The sequence below is a fragment of the Myotis lucifugus genome, unplaced genomic scaffold, assembly GCF_000147115.1.
Source record: "Myotis lucifugus unplaced genomic scaffold, Myoluc2.0 scaffold_365, whole genome shotgun sequence".
In the NCBI taxonomy this organism is placed as follows: domain Eukaryota; kingdom Metazoa; phylum Chordata; class Mammalia; order Chiroptera; family Vespertilionidae; genus Myotis; species Myotis lucifugus.
The window spans coordinates 343086-357804 of NW_005871413.1; the positions used below are offsets into that span (position 1 = coordinate 343086).

General features: G+C 43.9%; 2 protein-coding genes and 1 non-coding gene across 3 annotated transcripts in view; 2 read left to right on the forward strand and 1 right to left on the reverse strand.

Moving 5' to 3' along the window:
• The window catches only part of LOC102417446 (zinc finger protein 501-like), a 19219-nt gene extending 4664 nt beyond the window's left edge, over positions 1 to 14555 (forward strand). The window contains exons 2-5 of the mRNA XM_023764976.1: positions 6720 to 6865; positions 8587 to 8713; positions 11998 to 12071; positions 13246 to 14555. Of these exons, the coding sequence (XP_023620744.1) occupies positions 6851 to 6865; positions 8587 to 8713; positions 11998 to 12071; positions 13246 to 14475 (1446 nt within the window). The 5' untranslated portion in view covers positions 6720 to 6850 and the 3' untranslated portion in view covers positions 14476 to 14555. The remainder of the gene's footprint in view (positions 1 to 6719; positions 6866 to 8586; positions 8714 to 11997; positions 12072 to 13245) is intronic.
• The window catches only part of LOC111828438 (zinc finger protein 501-like), an 84938-nt gene that overhangs the window by 52174 nt on the left and 18045 nt on the right, over positions 1 to 14719 (forward strand). The window lies entirely within an intron of this gene.
• Positions 4764 to 4954, reverse strand: LOC111828445. Its single transcript, XR_002832315.1, has one exon. It is a non-coding gene; the product is annotated as a U2 spliceosomal RNA (small nuclear RNA).

Here is a 14719-nt window from a genome sequence, read left to right on the forward strand (position 1 = left end):
CTCCAATAGTCATAGGGTCCCAGCTGGGGGCGGGTCTTAGCAGTGCGGGGCTTGGGCGGCATGGGGTCCCAGCTGGGGGCTCAGGTGGCATATACGGGTCCCGGGTGGGGGCAGGGCTTATGCCCCGCTGCCCAGGGCTACACATGGGGCCCAGATGGCAGCTCGTGCTGTCCTGCCCTGCCTGTAGTATAGGATAGAGGCCTGGTGCACGGGTCAGGGCCGGCTGGTTTGCCCTGAAGGGTGTCCCGGATCAGGGTGGGGGTCCCGCTTGGGTTCCTGGCCAGCCTGGATGACAGGCTGATGGCTGTTTTTAGGCTGCCCACACCCCCCTTTAGGGTGGGGGTTCCCACTGGGGTGCCTGGCCAGTCTGGGTGAGGGGCTGAGGGCTGTTTGCAGGCTGGCCACACCCCTGGCAACTCAAGCTCCCAGCCCCTCCTTTTTTTCTTTTTACAGCGCCTCCTTGAGTGGAGGGAAGCAGGTATCTGGGATTTATTTATATTCTATAATTGAAACTTTTTAGCCTTGAGCGGAGGCCAGGGTGGGTGGGAAGCTTGGCTTCCTTTATTGCCGGTGGAAACTCAAGCCTCCTGCTTGCTCCAGTGCCATGGCCGCCATCTTGGTTGGGTTAATTTGCATACTTGCTCCTGATTAGCTGGTGGGTGTGGCTTGTTGATGTAGCAGAGTGGCACCAATTTACATGTTTCTCTTTTGTTACTGTAGATAGATAGATATAGATATCCTATCTAATAATAGACAAACATGGTAATTGACCATACCTTCGCTATGCCTCCCATTGGTTAATCAGGGCTATATGCAAATTAACCGCCAACAAAGATGGCAGCTAATTTGCATACTGTAGGCATGGTGGGACAGCACGAGCCGCCATCCAGGCCTCTGTGTGTGACCCCAGAAGCCGCCTGCCTGCTGCCCGTGATTGGATCCAATCCCAGGCCGCAGGCCAGCCCCAGAAACCCCAGAAGCCACCTGATATGACAGTAACTATATCAGTAAGCACTCTGAAAGTCAGTGGCATAAATGCACCAATTAAAAGACATTATGAGGGTGAATCAAAAACAAAACCGACTTTAAATATGAAGACACATATAGATTAAAAGTAAATGAATTAAGCTGCAGCCTGTTTTGCTCAGGGGATAGAGCATTACCCATGGACTGAAGGGTCCCAGGTTCGATTCCATTCAAGGGCATGTACCTCAGTTGCTGGCTTGATCCCCAGTCCCTATCAGAGCATGTGCAGGGGGCAAACAATCAATGTGTCTCTCCCTTTCCCTTCACTCTCTCTAAAATTCAATGGAAAAATATCCTTGGGTGAAGATTAACAAAAACAAAGTAAATGGATTTAGTAACATTAAAGAGATTATAAGAAAAATATATTCCAAATTTTGTTAGTTGTATAATGGTTATGTTTAAATTATTAACACCTAAGAAATTGGGTGAAGGGCATAAAATATATGCTGCAGTATTTTATAGTTTTTTTTTACATGTATGAGATTATTTCAAATTAAAATATTAAAAAGTTAAAAATTAATAAAATATTAATTGAAATGTATCTGAATTACATGAAAAATCTGCTAATTGCTTCTAGCATAATTTATTAAATTGTGCTAAAATTTACAAGTGTTCAATTAAAAAGTATCTTTTTAAAAAAATATATTTTATTGTATTTTTCCAGAGAAGACGGGAGAGGGATAGAGAGTCAGAACATCGATGAGAGAGATTGATCAGCTGCCTCCTGCACAGCCCCTACTGGGGATGTGCCCGCAACCAAGGTACATGCCCTTGACCAGAATCGAACCTGGGACCCTTCAGTCCGCAGGCCGACGCTCTATCCACTGAGCCCAACCGGTTTGGCAATTTAAAAATATCTTTTTTTTTAAAAAATATATTTTATTGATTTTTTACAGAGAGGAAGGGAGAGAGATAGAGAGCCAGAAACATCGATGAGAGAGAAACATCGATCAGCTGCCTCCTGCACATTTCCCACTGGGAATGTGCCTGCAACCAAGGTACATGCCCTTGACCGGAATCGAACCTGGGACCTTTCAGTCCGCAGGCCGACGCTCTATCCACTGAGCCAAACCGGTTTTGGCAATTTAAAAATATCTTAATTCTAAATGATATAATAGAAAATATGTAATAGTGCAGTTATAAGCACTTATCCTGAAAATTAAAATTTAAAGAAGTGAATTTAAAGGGATTAGCCAAAGAAAATATATGCACAACCCATGGACACAGACAATAGTATGGTGATGGCCAGAGAGAAGTGGGGGGCAAGAGCTGGATAGAGGGGGCAAAAGGGGGGAAATAGGGAATCCTATATCCTATCTAATAAAAGAGAAACATGCAAATTGACCATAACCCCGAACGCTCCCCATTGGCTAATCAGCAGGATATGCAAATTAACTGCCAACCAAGATGGCTGCCAGCCGCCAGGCACCTGAAGCGAACAGGAGGCTTGCTTGCTCCAGTGACGGAGGAAGCCAAGGTTCCCGGCCTGCGGCAGCCCAGCTCTGAGTTCCAGATGCAACAAAGTTGCAATTATAGAACCTAAACAAGCTCCAGATAGCTGCTTTCAGCCGGCAGCGGGCTCAGAGCTTAGAGCGGCAGTGATGGCAACAGTGTTTCAATTATAGAACCTAAACAAAGCCCAGATATCTGCTTTCAGCAGCTGAGGCCTCAAGCTGGAGCCGGCCTCAGAGCTAAAGTTGGCTCTCAGCTCCAGTGACAGCCATAGAAAGTAAATAAATCCCAGAATAAAAGAAAAAAAAAGCAGCGGCTGGGAGCTTCAGTCGCCCAACAGCCTGAAAACAGCCCTCAGCCCCTCACCCAGACTGGCCAGGTACCCCAGTGGGGACCCCCACCCTGAAGGGTGTGCGGGCAGCCTAAAAATAGCCATCAGCCCATCATCCAGGCTGGCCAGGCACCCAAGCGGGACTCCCACCCTGATCCGGGACACCCTTCAGGGCAAACCAGCCGGCTCCCACCCGTGCACCAGGCCTCTATACTATACTACAGGCAGGGCGGGACAGCGTGAGCTGCCATCCGGACCGCATGTGCAGCTCTGGGCAGCGGGGCATAAGCCCCGCCCCCAGCCGGGACCCCTGTGTGCCACCTGAGCCCCGCACTGCTAAGCCCCGCCCCAGCCGGGACCCTATGACTATTGGAGAGCAGGAAAGTGCCGCTGGGCCCTGGGTCGCTGTGGTGATTCGGCCATCGGTAAGTAGAAAAGTGCAGCCTGTAGGCAGCCCCCAGCTGCGCCTGATCCGGGAGCCGGTAAGCAAGCCCGGCCTGTGGGCAGCCCCCAGCTGCGCCTTCTCCCTGGTCGCCATGAGGATCCGGGAGCTGGAAAGCAAGCCTGGCCTGCAGGCAGCACCAAACTTTGCCTGCTCCCCAGTTTCCATGGTGATCTGGGAGCAGGAAAGCAAGCCTGGCCTGAGGGCAGACCCCAGCTGGGCCTGCTCCCGGGTCGCCATGGGGATCCAGGAGCAGGAGAGCAAAGTCCAACCTGCAGGCAGCTCCAAACTGGGCCTGCTCCCCGGTTGCCATGGAGACCTGGAAGTGGTAAAGCCCGGCCTGTGGGCAGCCCCCAGCTGGGCCTGCTGCCCCGTCGCCATGGCGATCCTGGAGCAGGAAAGCCCGGCTTGCGAGCAGCACCCTCATCCTGGCCATAGCTCAAGGGAGAGTACAACATGCAGTGGAGGCCAGGAGCCTGAGAGATCAACAGAGAGGGGCTCCTGCTCCAAGCCTCCATGGTGTGGCTGGGGGCAGGCCCTCAGCAGACACACACACACACACACACACACACACACACACACAGTGCCTGCTCTGAGCCTCCAATGTGGCTGGGGGCAGACCCCCAGTGGGGACACACACACACACACACACACACACACACACGGGACGCCTGCTCCGAACCTCTGCTGCCAGACTGTGGCCATCAGTAGGACATCCACTAAGGGCTCCCGGACTGTGAGAGGGGCAGGCTGGGCTGAGGGAACCCCCATCCCTCAGTGCACGAATTTCGTGCACCAGGCCTCTAGTAATAATAATAAAAGGCTAATATGCAAATTGACTGAATGGCAGAATGACCGGTTGCTATGATGCGCACTGGCCACCAGGGGGCAGACGCTCAGTGCAGGAGCTGCCCCCTGGTGGTCAGAGCACTTTCATATGGGAAGTGCCACTCAGCCAAAAGCTGGCTTATGGCTGGCCAGTGCAGACGTGGTGGCAGGAGCCTCTCCCACCTTCTTAGCAGCACTAAGAATGTCCAAGTAATGGTTTAGACTTGATCCCTTGGGGGCCTAAGCCTTTAGTCGGACATCCCCCGAGATCTCCCTGGCTGCCAGAAGAATGTCTGACTGCAAGCTTAGGGCTGATCCCCAGGGTAGTGGGCCTAAGTCGACAGGTGGACATCCCCCAAGGGGGTCCTGGACTGCAAATGGGCCCAGGCCAGGCTGAGGGACCCCCCCCTCCCCACCGAGTGCACAAATTTTTGTGCACTGGGCCTCTAGTATATAGACATTAGAAGGATCAATCTTTTTTTGTCTGCCATGGCTTTGATTTTCTCTATCTGACATTTCATTCATGTAAATAGTCATTAACTGCTGAAATAAGCATTGGTGACATCTCACAAGCAGCTATTATCATTCTTTGCTTATATAAGGTAGTCTCCACATTTTTAAAACTTTAAATGTAGAAATCATTACATTAAAAAAACAACCACCCTAATTGTTTTTGTTTGTTTGTTTTCTTGCACTGTTCCCAGAGATACTTCAATACCCACTTGGTGCATGGATTGGGCGGAGCAAAATCATGGTCCATCTCCCTGCTCTAAAAATACATTTAATATAATGTCCTTGGATAGAGGTCGTATCACATATTAAACTGTTAAGAACAGATACTACACTTGATCTTAGACAAAAGGCCCAGCAGTGATGTTTTTGGTTTTAAGTATTGTGTGTAGTTCAGATTCTGAGACCTGTTTCACTTCCACTGTTTATCATCCCTCAATGCATTCAGTGGCACTTAGTCAATAATATGAGGCTATCTCAGCGTGCACTGGTAAGGATGTCAATGATCTTAACAGTCAGAGTCTAGTTCTGTGAGTTGGTCTAATGTTCAGTAGCTGCTTCTTTTCCTTTATGTGATTTGTTGAATTTGTGTCTATGAGTCACAAAAGAGCCATTCCCCTCAAGTACCTGTTGTCCATCCTCAGAAAATATTGAAGAATGGACTGGATTGACCTGAAACTTGGTTCCCACAGAGCCCATCTATTCATGGTGAATTCACTTGATCAGCATATTTGAATATCTAACGTTTCCCAAAGACTTTAGTATGAAGATCTACTATTTGTAATTTCCTGGAAAAAGAGGAAGGAAATCTACCTAGGAAACCTGCACTGGTAAAACTTCTTGCTTCCAGCCATCTGTGGGAACCATGCCAGTGATACCAGATAGTCAAGGGTAATTAGAGTGTGAAGGACTCATCTGTAATATGCCAGACAGCCAAGGACACTCTGAGCATGGGAATCTTAATCAGGGTGAACAAGGACTATACAGAGATACAAGGCCACTGCAATCTACACTGTGTCCTTCTATAACCCAAAGGATTGATGTCACTGTTGGCAGGAAGCCTCTTATGTCTAATTATTAAAGTATATTAGTGAGGCTAGAGACCTCAGATGAAGCTGCGAGCTGGTACGGCTATGACGTTAGGCTAAGAGCTTATGGAGAGCTCAGATATAGCTACCTTGTGAACCCAGCATGCTAAAGAGGCTGGGAAGATGCAGGGAGCTCAGGTGCCCCTACTATGTGAGGCTGTGAGTACAGAGGCAGCATGTGGCTGCTCAGATGATAGATGTAGGCACAGAGGATACTGCTGCTGCTTAAGGCTGTGGGTACAGAGGCTACTGCTACTTTTTGGGAAAGATGTATTTGTTTATCAGCTGGTGTGCAGCTGCCTTTATAGGACTGTTATGAAGAGCTGTTTTGTCTGATGGCTCATTGTTAGCAGTGCCTATAGGGCCACTAGCTTCTATAATGAAGACTCATATATACCCACAACTTCTCATGGCTTTTTCTACTCTTTGGTATTCAAGAAGGTCCAGCCCCTGGCAGAGGAGCTCAAACCCCACAGTTGGTGTACTCGAGCTGAGGGTAAAGGAGGAACTTAGACTCCCTGTAAGTTCCCAGCAGTTAGTTCAGCGAGCAGGGTTCAAGGAGGAACTTGCTCTCACAATTAGAATTATGAGCAGGATTTAGCAATAAGCACTCCCGGAGAAATGGATCCTACTCTGACACATGGTGTGGTCGAGCAGAATTCAGAAGAATATAGGGACTCCGAGTAGGTGTGCTGTGACACCATCACACTACCCAGAGGTCTCAGGTGTGCTGGGACTTATGTCTGTTACCCAGGGCTACTGAAATCAGCTCTAAGGGAGTCTTACAGGCCTCAGGAGTGAACTGGAGAAAGATGGCATAGCTTGGGCCTCTGCAGGCTTTTTTCAGGGTAGGTAAGCAGTGCTCTGTTGGTTTGGTGTTTTAGGAAATCAGCACATGCTCTCATTGCTGTAGGAGTTTGTAGAAGTCTTTGGAAGGACAGACACATGAAGATAGAATAAAACACCTCACATTAGTATCTCATTGTTCCTGACTCTCTCCTGTTACAAACGTAGGATGGGGTGGCCTTTTTCTCATTTCCAGGTCCTTCTGACTGTGGGTGTGAGGTGAGCTGATTAACAGGCTGTGTGGACGCCTTTGAAGGCACATTCTGTGGTTCCTCAGTTGTCACTTGAGAAAACATCCCAGGACCAGCATCAGTAACCAGGACCCAAATGGCTGCTTGTCAGGTAAAAGATGAGGCTATGCTTGCTTTCCTCTAACATCTTCGAATATATTTCTCTACTTCTGATATTTTGCCTTGCCAGGTTGTTTAACTTTCCTTATTTCTTATGATAGTCAATGTTAGCAGTTTTATATTTCCCTCTCTCCTTAAAAAAAAAAAAATATATATTATAGACTTTTTAACAGAGAGGAAGGGAGAGGGATAGAGAGTTAGAAACATGGATCAGCTGCCTCCTGCACACCCCCCACTGGGGATGCACCCGAAACCAAAGTAGATGCCCTTGACCGGGATCCAACCTGGGACTCTTCAGTCTGCAGGCCGACACTCTATCCACTGAGCCAAACCGGTTTGGGCTCCCTCTCTCCTTCTTGATGTATATTTTTACTGATTGCAAAAGGAAGAGCAAAAGAGAGAGAGGTAGTAACATCAATGATGAGAGAGAATCATTGATTTGCTGCATTCTGCACGTCCCACACTAGGATCTGTCCTGCAACCTGGGCATGTGCTGTGATTAGTGACCTCTTGGTTAATAGCTCAATGGTCAACCACTGAAGCACACCCTCCGGACCAGGCAGAATAATCTTGTTCTAAGATTATTCATAGTAAAATTTCAAATAGGATTGTGGCTCTTATTCCATGAGAACTGCAAGTTACATTAACAAACCCCTTGAGTTCAAAGTTATTTGTGAATTTTTTCCTGTGTTTTCATTTTCTGTGTATTCAGACTTATGGCATGTGATGTGGTAACATTGGTATCACAAGTAAAAAGTGAGCTTCTTACACATGTGACACATAGGCCCCATCTCAGAACATGTAGCAGAATCTGTATTTTTAGAAAAGTGCAATCATTGTTTATGTTACACTTGAAGAAGTGCTTATATTTCTTTCTTTTTTAAAAAAAATATATTTTATTGATTTTTTACAGAGAGGAGGGGAGAGTGATAGAGAGTTAGAAACATCGATGAGAGAGAAACATCGATCAGCTGCCTCCTGCACATCTCCCACTGGGAATGTGCCCACAACTAAGGCACATGCCCTTCACCAGAATCGAACCCGGGACCCTTCAGTCCGCAGGCCGACGCTCTGTCCACTGAGCCAAACCGGTTTCGGCAAAGTGCTTACATTTCTGACTCACTATGACGTCTCCAGCTGAGAAATATACACCATTGACCCTGAATGATGCAAACACAACCCTCAGAAACCCATATGCCTGTGTCCATGCTTTAATTTTAAAGTTGTTTACTGAAAAGCAAATTCTGTACCATGGATTGGTGGGCCTGTGTCATCCTCATTTGTCACATCAGAGAATGTTCCTGGGGCAAAGTGATCTTTTTATTTTTATTTTTAAAATTTTTTTATTGTTTAAAGTATTACGAATAGTAGTACATATGTCTCCTTTTTTTCCTCATTGACCATCCCTCGGCCTCCCTACCCACCGGAACATGCCCTCACCACCACCACTACCACCACCCCCACCCCAGTGTCTTGTGTCCATTGGCTATGCTTGTATGCATGCATTCAAGTCCTTCGGTTGATCTCTTACCACTGCCCCCCATCACTCCCCAGCCTTCCTGCTGTACTTTGACAGTCTGTTCGATGCTTCTCCAAAGTTATCTTATTGGATGATTCAGGAAACTCCCCTAGGTCCAAACCTCTTCTAAAACTGTGTTCATGTTATTGTGAACTCTTCTGGTGACCTCTTAGTAAATATGTCTTTTCTTTCAGGGACTGCTGACCTTCAGGGATGTGGCCATAGAGTTCTCTCAGGAGGAGTGGGAATGCCTGGACCCAGATCAGAGGAAATTGTACCTGGATGTGATGTTGGAGAACTACAGCAACCTGGTCTCCGTGGGTGAGGATGACTTCCTTCCTGAGTTCCTACACCACGCGCAGGGTTTTGTTTCCTTTATTATTTAACATCTCTAGGACCTTCTGCTTTCTAGGGTAGATTCTTACTGTCTGTATTGTGTATCTGATCTCTCAAAACTTCCATCTTATAGAAATGTCTCATTATGTATTAAACCACTACTTCCTCATTTGCTTTAAAAGTACGGCCCATAACTACCATTTTTTTTTATATAACGTGGACTACATTTGATTACTCACCTGAGGGAAATCCTGTAGTATCTTTCTCTTTGTGACTTGTGTGCTTCACTTAAAAATTGTCATGAACGTTTCTCTTTGTGGTATCAGGTGACAATATCTATTTTTATTTTATTTTATTTTTTAAATATATTGATTTTTTTACAGAGAGGAAGGGAGAGGGACAGAGAGCCAGAAACATCGATGAGAGAGCAACATCTATCAGCCGCCTCCTACACACCCCCAACTGGGGATGTGCCCCCAACCAAGGTACATGCCCTTGACTGGAATCGAACCCGGGACTCTTCAGTCCACAGGCATACGCTCTATCCACTGAGCCAAACTGGTCAGGGCTCTATTTTTATCTTATTGCAGAAAGACATTCCATTATACATATATGGTAAATTTTCTTCATTCATTCTATTATCCATGGACATTTGAGTTGCTCCCATCTGTTGCAGCCTCTTGTGAATAACAATTATAATGGACACAAATGTGTAAATGGCTCTTTCAGATCTTTTGTGAATATTTTCCGATATATACCTAGAATTAGGATGGCCACCAGCAGTATTTTCTTTATGCTATTATTTATGTAATTACACAATTTGTTATTTTGTATTAATTTCTGTTTCTGTACAGGGACACAGCTAACTTTGTGACTTGGTCTTTTATATTGTGTTTTGAGAAATTCATTGGATTTTTCAATTCCAGTCAAATTCACTGTGATTTGCAATACACAATTCTGTCACTTCTTAATGTGATCATTTTATTATTTTATATTTTTCTTGTGATGATGGGAGCTACTTAAAATATTTTAAGGCTCTAGCTGGTTTTGCTCAATGGATAGAGCGTCAGCCTGCAAACTGAAGGTTACCGGGTTTGATTCCAGTCAAGTGCACATGCCGGGTTGCATGCTGCATTCCCAGTGGGGGGCATGCAGGAGGCAGCCAAATCAATGATTCTCTCTCATCGATGTTTCTCTCTCTCCCTCCTCCATGAAATCAATAAAAAAATATTTTTAAAAATATATTTTAAGGTTATAACAATATACTTTAAACTCAGTGTGTCAATTGCATAGGAAAACTCTGTAACTTGCCATCTGTACCCGTGTATCCATTTAAGTTATTGATATGACATTATCTTACCAGGTATACGTTGTGTGTCTTATAGCAGAGATATAAGATTTTATTTATTTATTTATTTATTTTAAATTAAATCTTTATTGTTCAGATTATTACATTGGTTCCTCTTTTTTCTCCCCATAACTCCCCTCCTCCCAGTTCCCACCTCACCCTCCGCCCTCACTCCCCACCCACTGTCCTCATCCATAGGTGCACGATTTTTGTCCAGTCTCTTCCCGCATCTCCCACACCCCTTTCCCCCCCAAGAATAGTCAGTCCATTCCCTTTCTATGTTCCTGATTCTATTATAATCACCAGTTCATTCTGTTCATCAGATTATTTATTCACTTGATTCTTAGATTCACTTGTTGATAGATGTGTATTTGTTGTTCATAATTTGTATCTTTACCTTTTTCTTCTTCCTCTTCTTAAAGGATACCTTTCAGCATTTCATATAATACTGGTTTGGTGGTGATGAACTCCTTTAGCTTCTCCTTATCTGTGAAGCTCTTTATCTGACCTTCACTTCTGAAGGATAGCTTTGCTAGATAAAGTCATCTTGGTTGTAGGTTCTTGGTATTCATTACTTTGAATATTTCTTGCCACTCCCTTCTGGCTTGCAAAGTTTCTGTTGAGAAATCAGCTGACAGTCGTATGGGTATTCTCTTGTAGGTAACTGAATTTCTTTCTCTTGCTGCTTTTAAGATTCTTTCTTTGTCTTTTGCTCTTTGCATTTTAATTATGATGTGTCCTTCACCTTGAAGGCAAAAATGTCACAACTGTTCCTCTGCCTCTTCTAGCTCCTTCTCAATTTCCTTAAAAACAAGATTTGCCTTAAGCCCTTTAACTGCAGCTCTGGTTGGAGCAGCCTCAATTTGATGAGTTCTGGCAGTTTCGGGAAAACACATCTTGTAGATTGCGACCACTACAGCTCCTCTGAGGCCTAAATTATGCTGCAGAGCAACCTTTGCACCAGGAACTTGCCTTTTCTCTACTGTATTTTTTCATTCGGGTATTGAGTTTTTTAATTTCCCACTTCGGAGTGGTTTTTTAAAATATACTTTCTCATTGTATTTTTATTTTGGTCATAACATTTTCCTGATGTTATACAGTAGTCATTTTTTTCTACATTTTGTTTTTAAGATACTTATTTTCCTTTTTTTCCATTTAATTAATATATTTTCATTGATGTAGTGCTACTTTGATTACATATATTTTGTGTTTCTGATGGGACACTTTCTGTTTCTTTGCATGACTTGATATCTTTTGTTGAGATTCAGGAATTGTAAACAAGCAGGCTTTTGAACATGTTTTCTGTAGGAGGAAACAAATAATAACCGTCTGTGGAACAAATTCTAATTTCAGTCAACACTTTTTTCAGGATCTGTATTCTTGGTTCAGTTGTCTGTTTAATTTCCCAGTTGGAAATGTTCTCTGTTTCTTTCTCAGGTCCACGGTATCTTTTCAGGCTTGATATACATCTTCAGTACCACAGTCTTTGTGGTGCTTGAACACTTTCTCATTGCTTCTTTGTAGCAGCCACTACAGTGTACTCATCATGTACTGCCATTCTGTTCGCACTCTGTGTCATGCACAACAGACACATGTTCTTCAAGATGCTTCAAAACAGGGAGATCATTGAACATACACTTCCCTCATCTCTTTCTCTCTCCAAGGAAGAAACTGGGAGGTGGGAGTGTTTTTATAATGTTGCCATTGTGTGCCAGGGGAGTTAATTAAGCAGGTATCATTGGCAAAAGTAAGCACCTCTTTGTCCCACTTTGATATGACTTTTCCTCATTGTACCTATCTTGAGCTTTTTTTGAATCCTTCACTTGCATTTGTAGTACTCAAAACTCATTTGCTCAGCACTTGCTGGTAAGTTGAAAGTATAGTCACCTGATTGTCGAAACTGAAAATTTCTTTCTTTCAGCTATGTCATCTGAAGATGACCAGGCCTTTTTGCCAAAGGCCGAACCACAAGATGTATGCTCTGAAATAATACTGGTAAGATATAAAAGGTAGTAGCTTTGATAATGTACACTTAATGAGAGCCTTGGAATTTGAGAAAGTTGATGAGAAGAGAGAATCCTATATAATAAAAGCCTGATATGCTAAGTATCTGGTTGACTAGGCGTCTGTTCAACCAATCAAAGCAAAATATGCTATTGATATGCTAAAGCTGCTCAACTGTTCACTATGACATGCACTGACCACCAGCGGGTAGACACTCAACATAGGAGCTGCCCCCTGGTGGTCAGAACACTCCCACATGGGGAGCGCTGCTCAGCCAGAAGCCAGGCTCATGGCTGGCGAGCGCAGTGGCAGTGGCAGGAACCTCTCCCACCTCTGCTGTGGGAGTTGGACATCCCCTGAGGGCTCCGGACTGCGAGAGGGCACAGGCCAGGCTGAGAGGACCCCCCCTGAATGCACAAATTTTGTGTACCGGGCCTCTAGTATTAATATAAATAGAACTAACCTGTAATCATTATTAATAATAAAATTATTGTTACCAAAAGAGGTCAAGGGTATTATGCATTTGAGAAACCTGCCACTTTAAAGTCAGTTACATTAGCAGATCAGTGTGTTTCTGCACATGAAGGTAGAAAACGACTTTTTACTGTTGTGTGTCCTTGGAAAGGAAATCTGAAAAAAACTAGAAACTCAGTCTGTGTTATGAATAATCATTTAATTGTTTAAAGTGTGTGGTGGAATTAATTGTTCAGTCAATCCTTTCTAAAATTTTGAGATTTATAATGTACTTATGCAATTTAAATGTGCTCAATTTTACAATATATTTTTATTTTTTTAAAATACATTTTTTATTTCAGAGAGGAAGGGAGAATGAGAAGAACATCAATGTTGAGAATCATTGATTGGCTGCCTCCTGCACACCCCTCACTGAGGTTCAAGCCCACAACTCAGGCAATACATCTTCACTCAAACACTTAGCCACGCCTTCCAGGCATTTTGGCAATCTTTTAAACAAGGATTCATTATTATTCCTCTAACAATTAAACATTTTATTTTTTGTTTATAATTTTTATAGATTGGGGATGCTTTTTTTACACAACCATCTTGGTTTAATGAGTATCACAAAATGGTTCTTATAAAACAAGTGTACGCGTTTAATTAAATTATTAGTGTCACTGAAAGCCTTTCTATCTCTCGTTATCACCAGGGTACATATACTGAAGACAGAAGTTATCAATGGGACGCATATTGGAAGACCGTTAAGCAAGAGCCATATCATAATAATCATTGGAGAAGTGAGCTTGCAGAGGATCATTATGAAAGTGAAAAACTCTTTGACCAAATGTCCAATCACAATATACATCAAGTTATTCCTATTGTGGAGATGATACTCAAAGAAAGTAAATGTGAGGAATCTTTTCAAGAATCTTCAAGTTACACCAAACAAGAGGGTGTTCATGCTGTGGAGGAGGCTTACAAAGGGAATGCCTGTGGTAGAATCTCCAGTCAAATATTCAATCCAAGTAAACTGAAAGAAATCCATAGTGGAGAAGAACCTTATGAACGTAAAGGTTCTAGTAAAACATCTAATTGGCCTTCAGGTTGTACTCTAAATCAGAAATTTCATACTGGAGAGAAGACTTACAAATGTAAAGTATGTGGCAAAGCCTTTAATCACTCCTCACACCGTAATCGTCACCAGCGTATTCATACTGGAGAGAAGCCTTATAAATGTATAGAATGTGGCAAATCCTTTGGGTCATCCCCACAACTTACTCTGCATCAGAGAGTTCACACTGGAGAGAAGCCTTATAAATGTAGAGAATGTGGCAAAGCCTTTGGATGCTCCTCAGGCCTTATTAAGCATCAGAGAGTTCATACTGGAGAGAAGCCTCATAAATGTAGAGAATGTGGGAGAGCGTTCAGTGAGACCTCAGGCCTTAAGCGACATGAGAGAGTTCATACTGGACATAAGCCTTATAAATGTAGAGAATGTGACAAAGCATTTAGCTACTCTTCATCCCTTACTTCTCATCAGAGAGTTCATACTGAAGAGTGGCCTTATAAATGTAGAGAATGTGGCAAAGTTTTAAGTAAGGCCTCAACCCTTATTGAACATCAGAGAGTTCATACTGGAGAGAAGCCTTATAAATGTAACGAATGTGGCAAAGCCTTTAGTCAGTCCTCAACCTTTAATAAACATCAGAGAGTTCATACAGGAGAGAAACCTTATAAATGTAATGAATGTGGCAAAGCCTTTTGGCATTACTCGGGCTGTATAAACCATCAGAGAATTCATACTGGAGAGAAGCCTTTTAAATGTAATGAATGCGGCAAAGACTTCAGGGAGTCAAGAAAACTTACTCGCCATAAGAAAATTCATACTCGTTCCCTAGGCGATTTGGCTCAGTGGATAGAATATCGGCCTGCAGACTGAAGGGTCCTGGGTTCAATCCTAGCCAAGGGCACATGCCTAGGTTGTGGCCATGATCCTCAGTTGGGGGTGATCAACTAGTCTCTCTCATCATTGATGTTTCTGTCTCTCTCTCCCTCTCCTTTCCTCTGAATCAATGAAAATTTAAAAAGTTGCAGGTTTGCCCTAACTGGTTTGGCTCAGTGGATAGAGCGTTGGCCTGCGGACTGAAAGGTCCCAGGTTCTATTCCAGTCAGGGGCATGTACC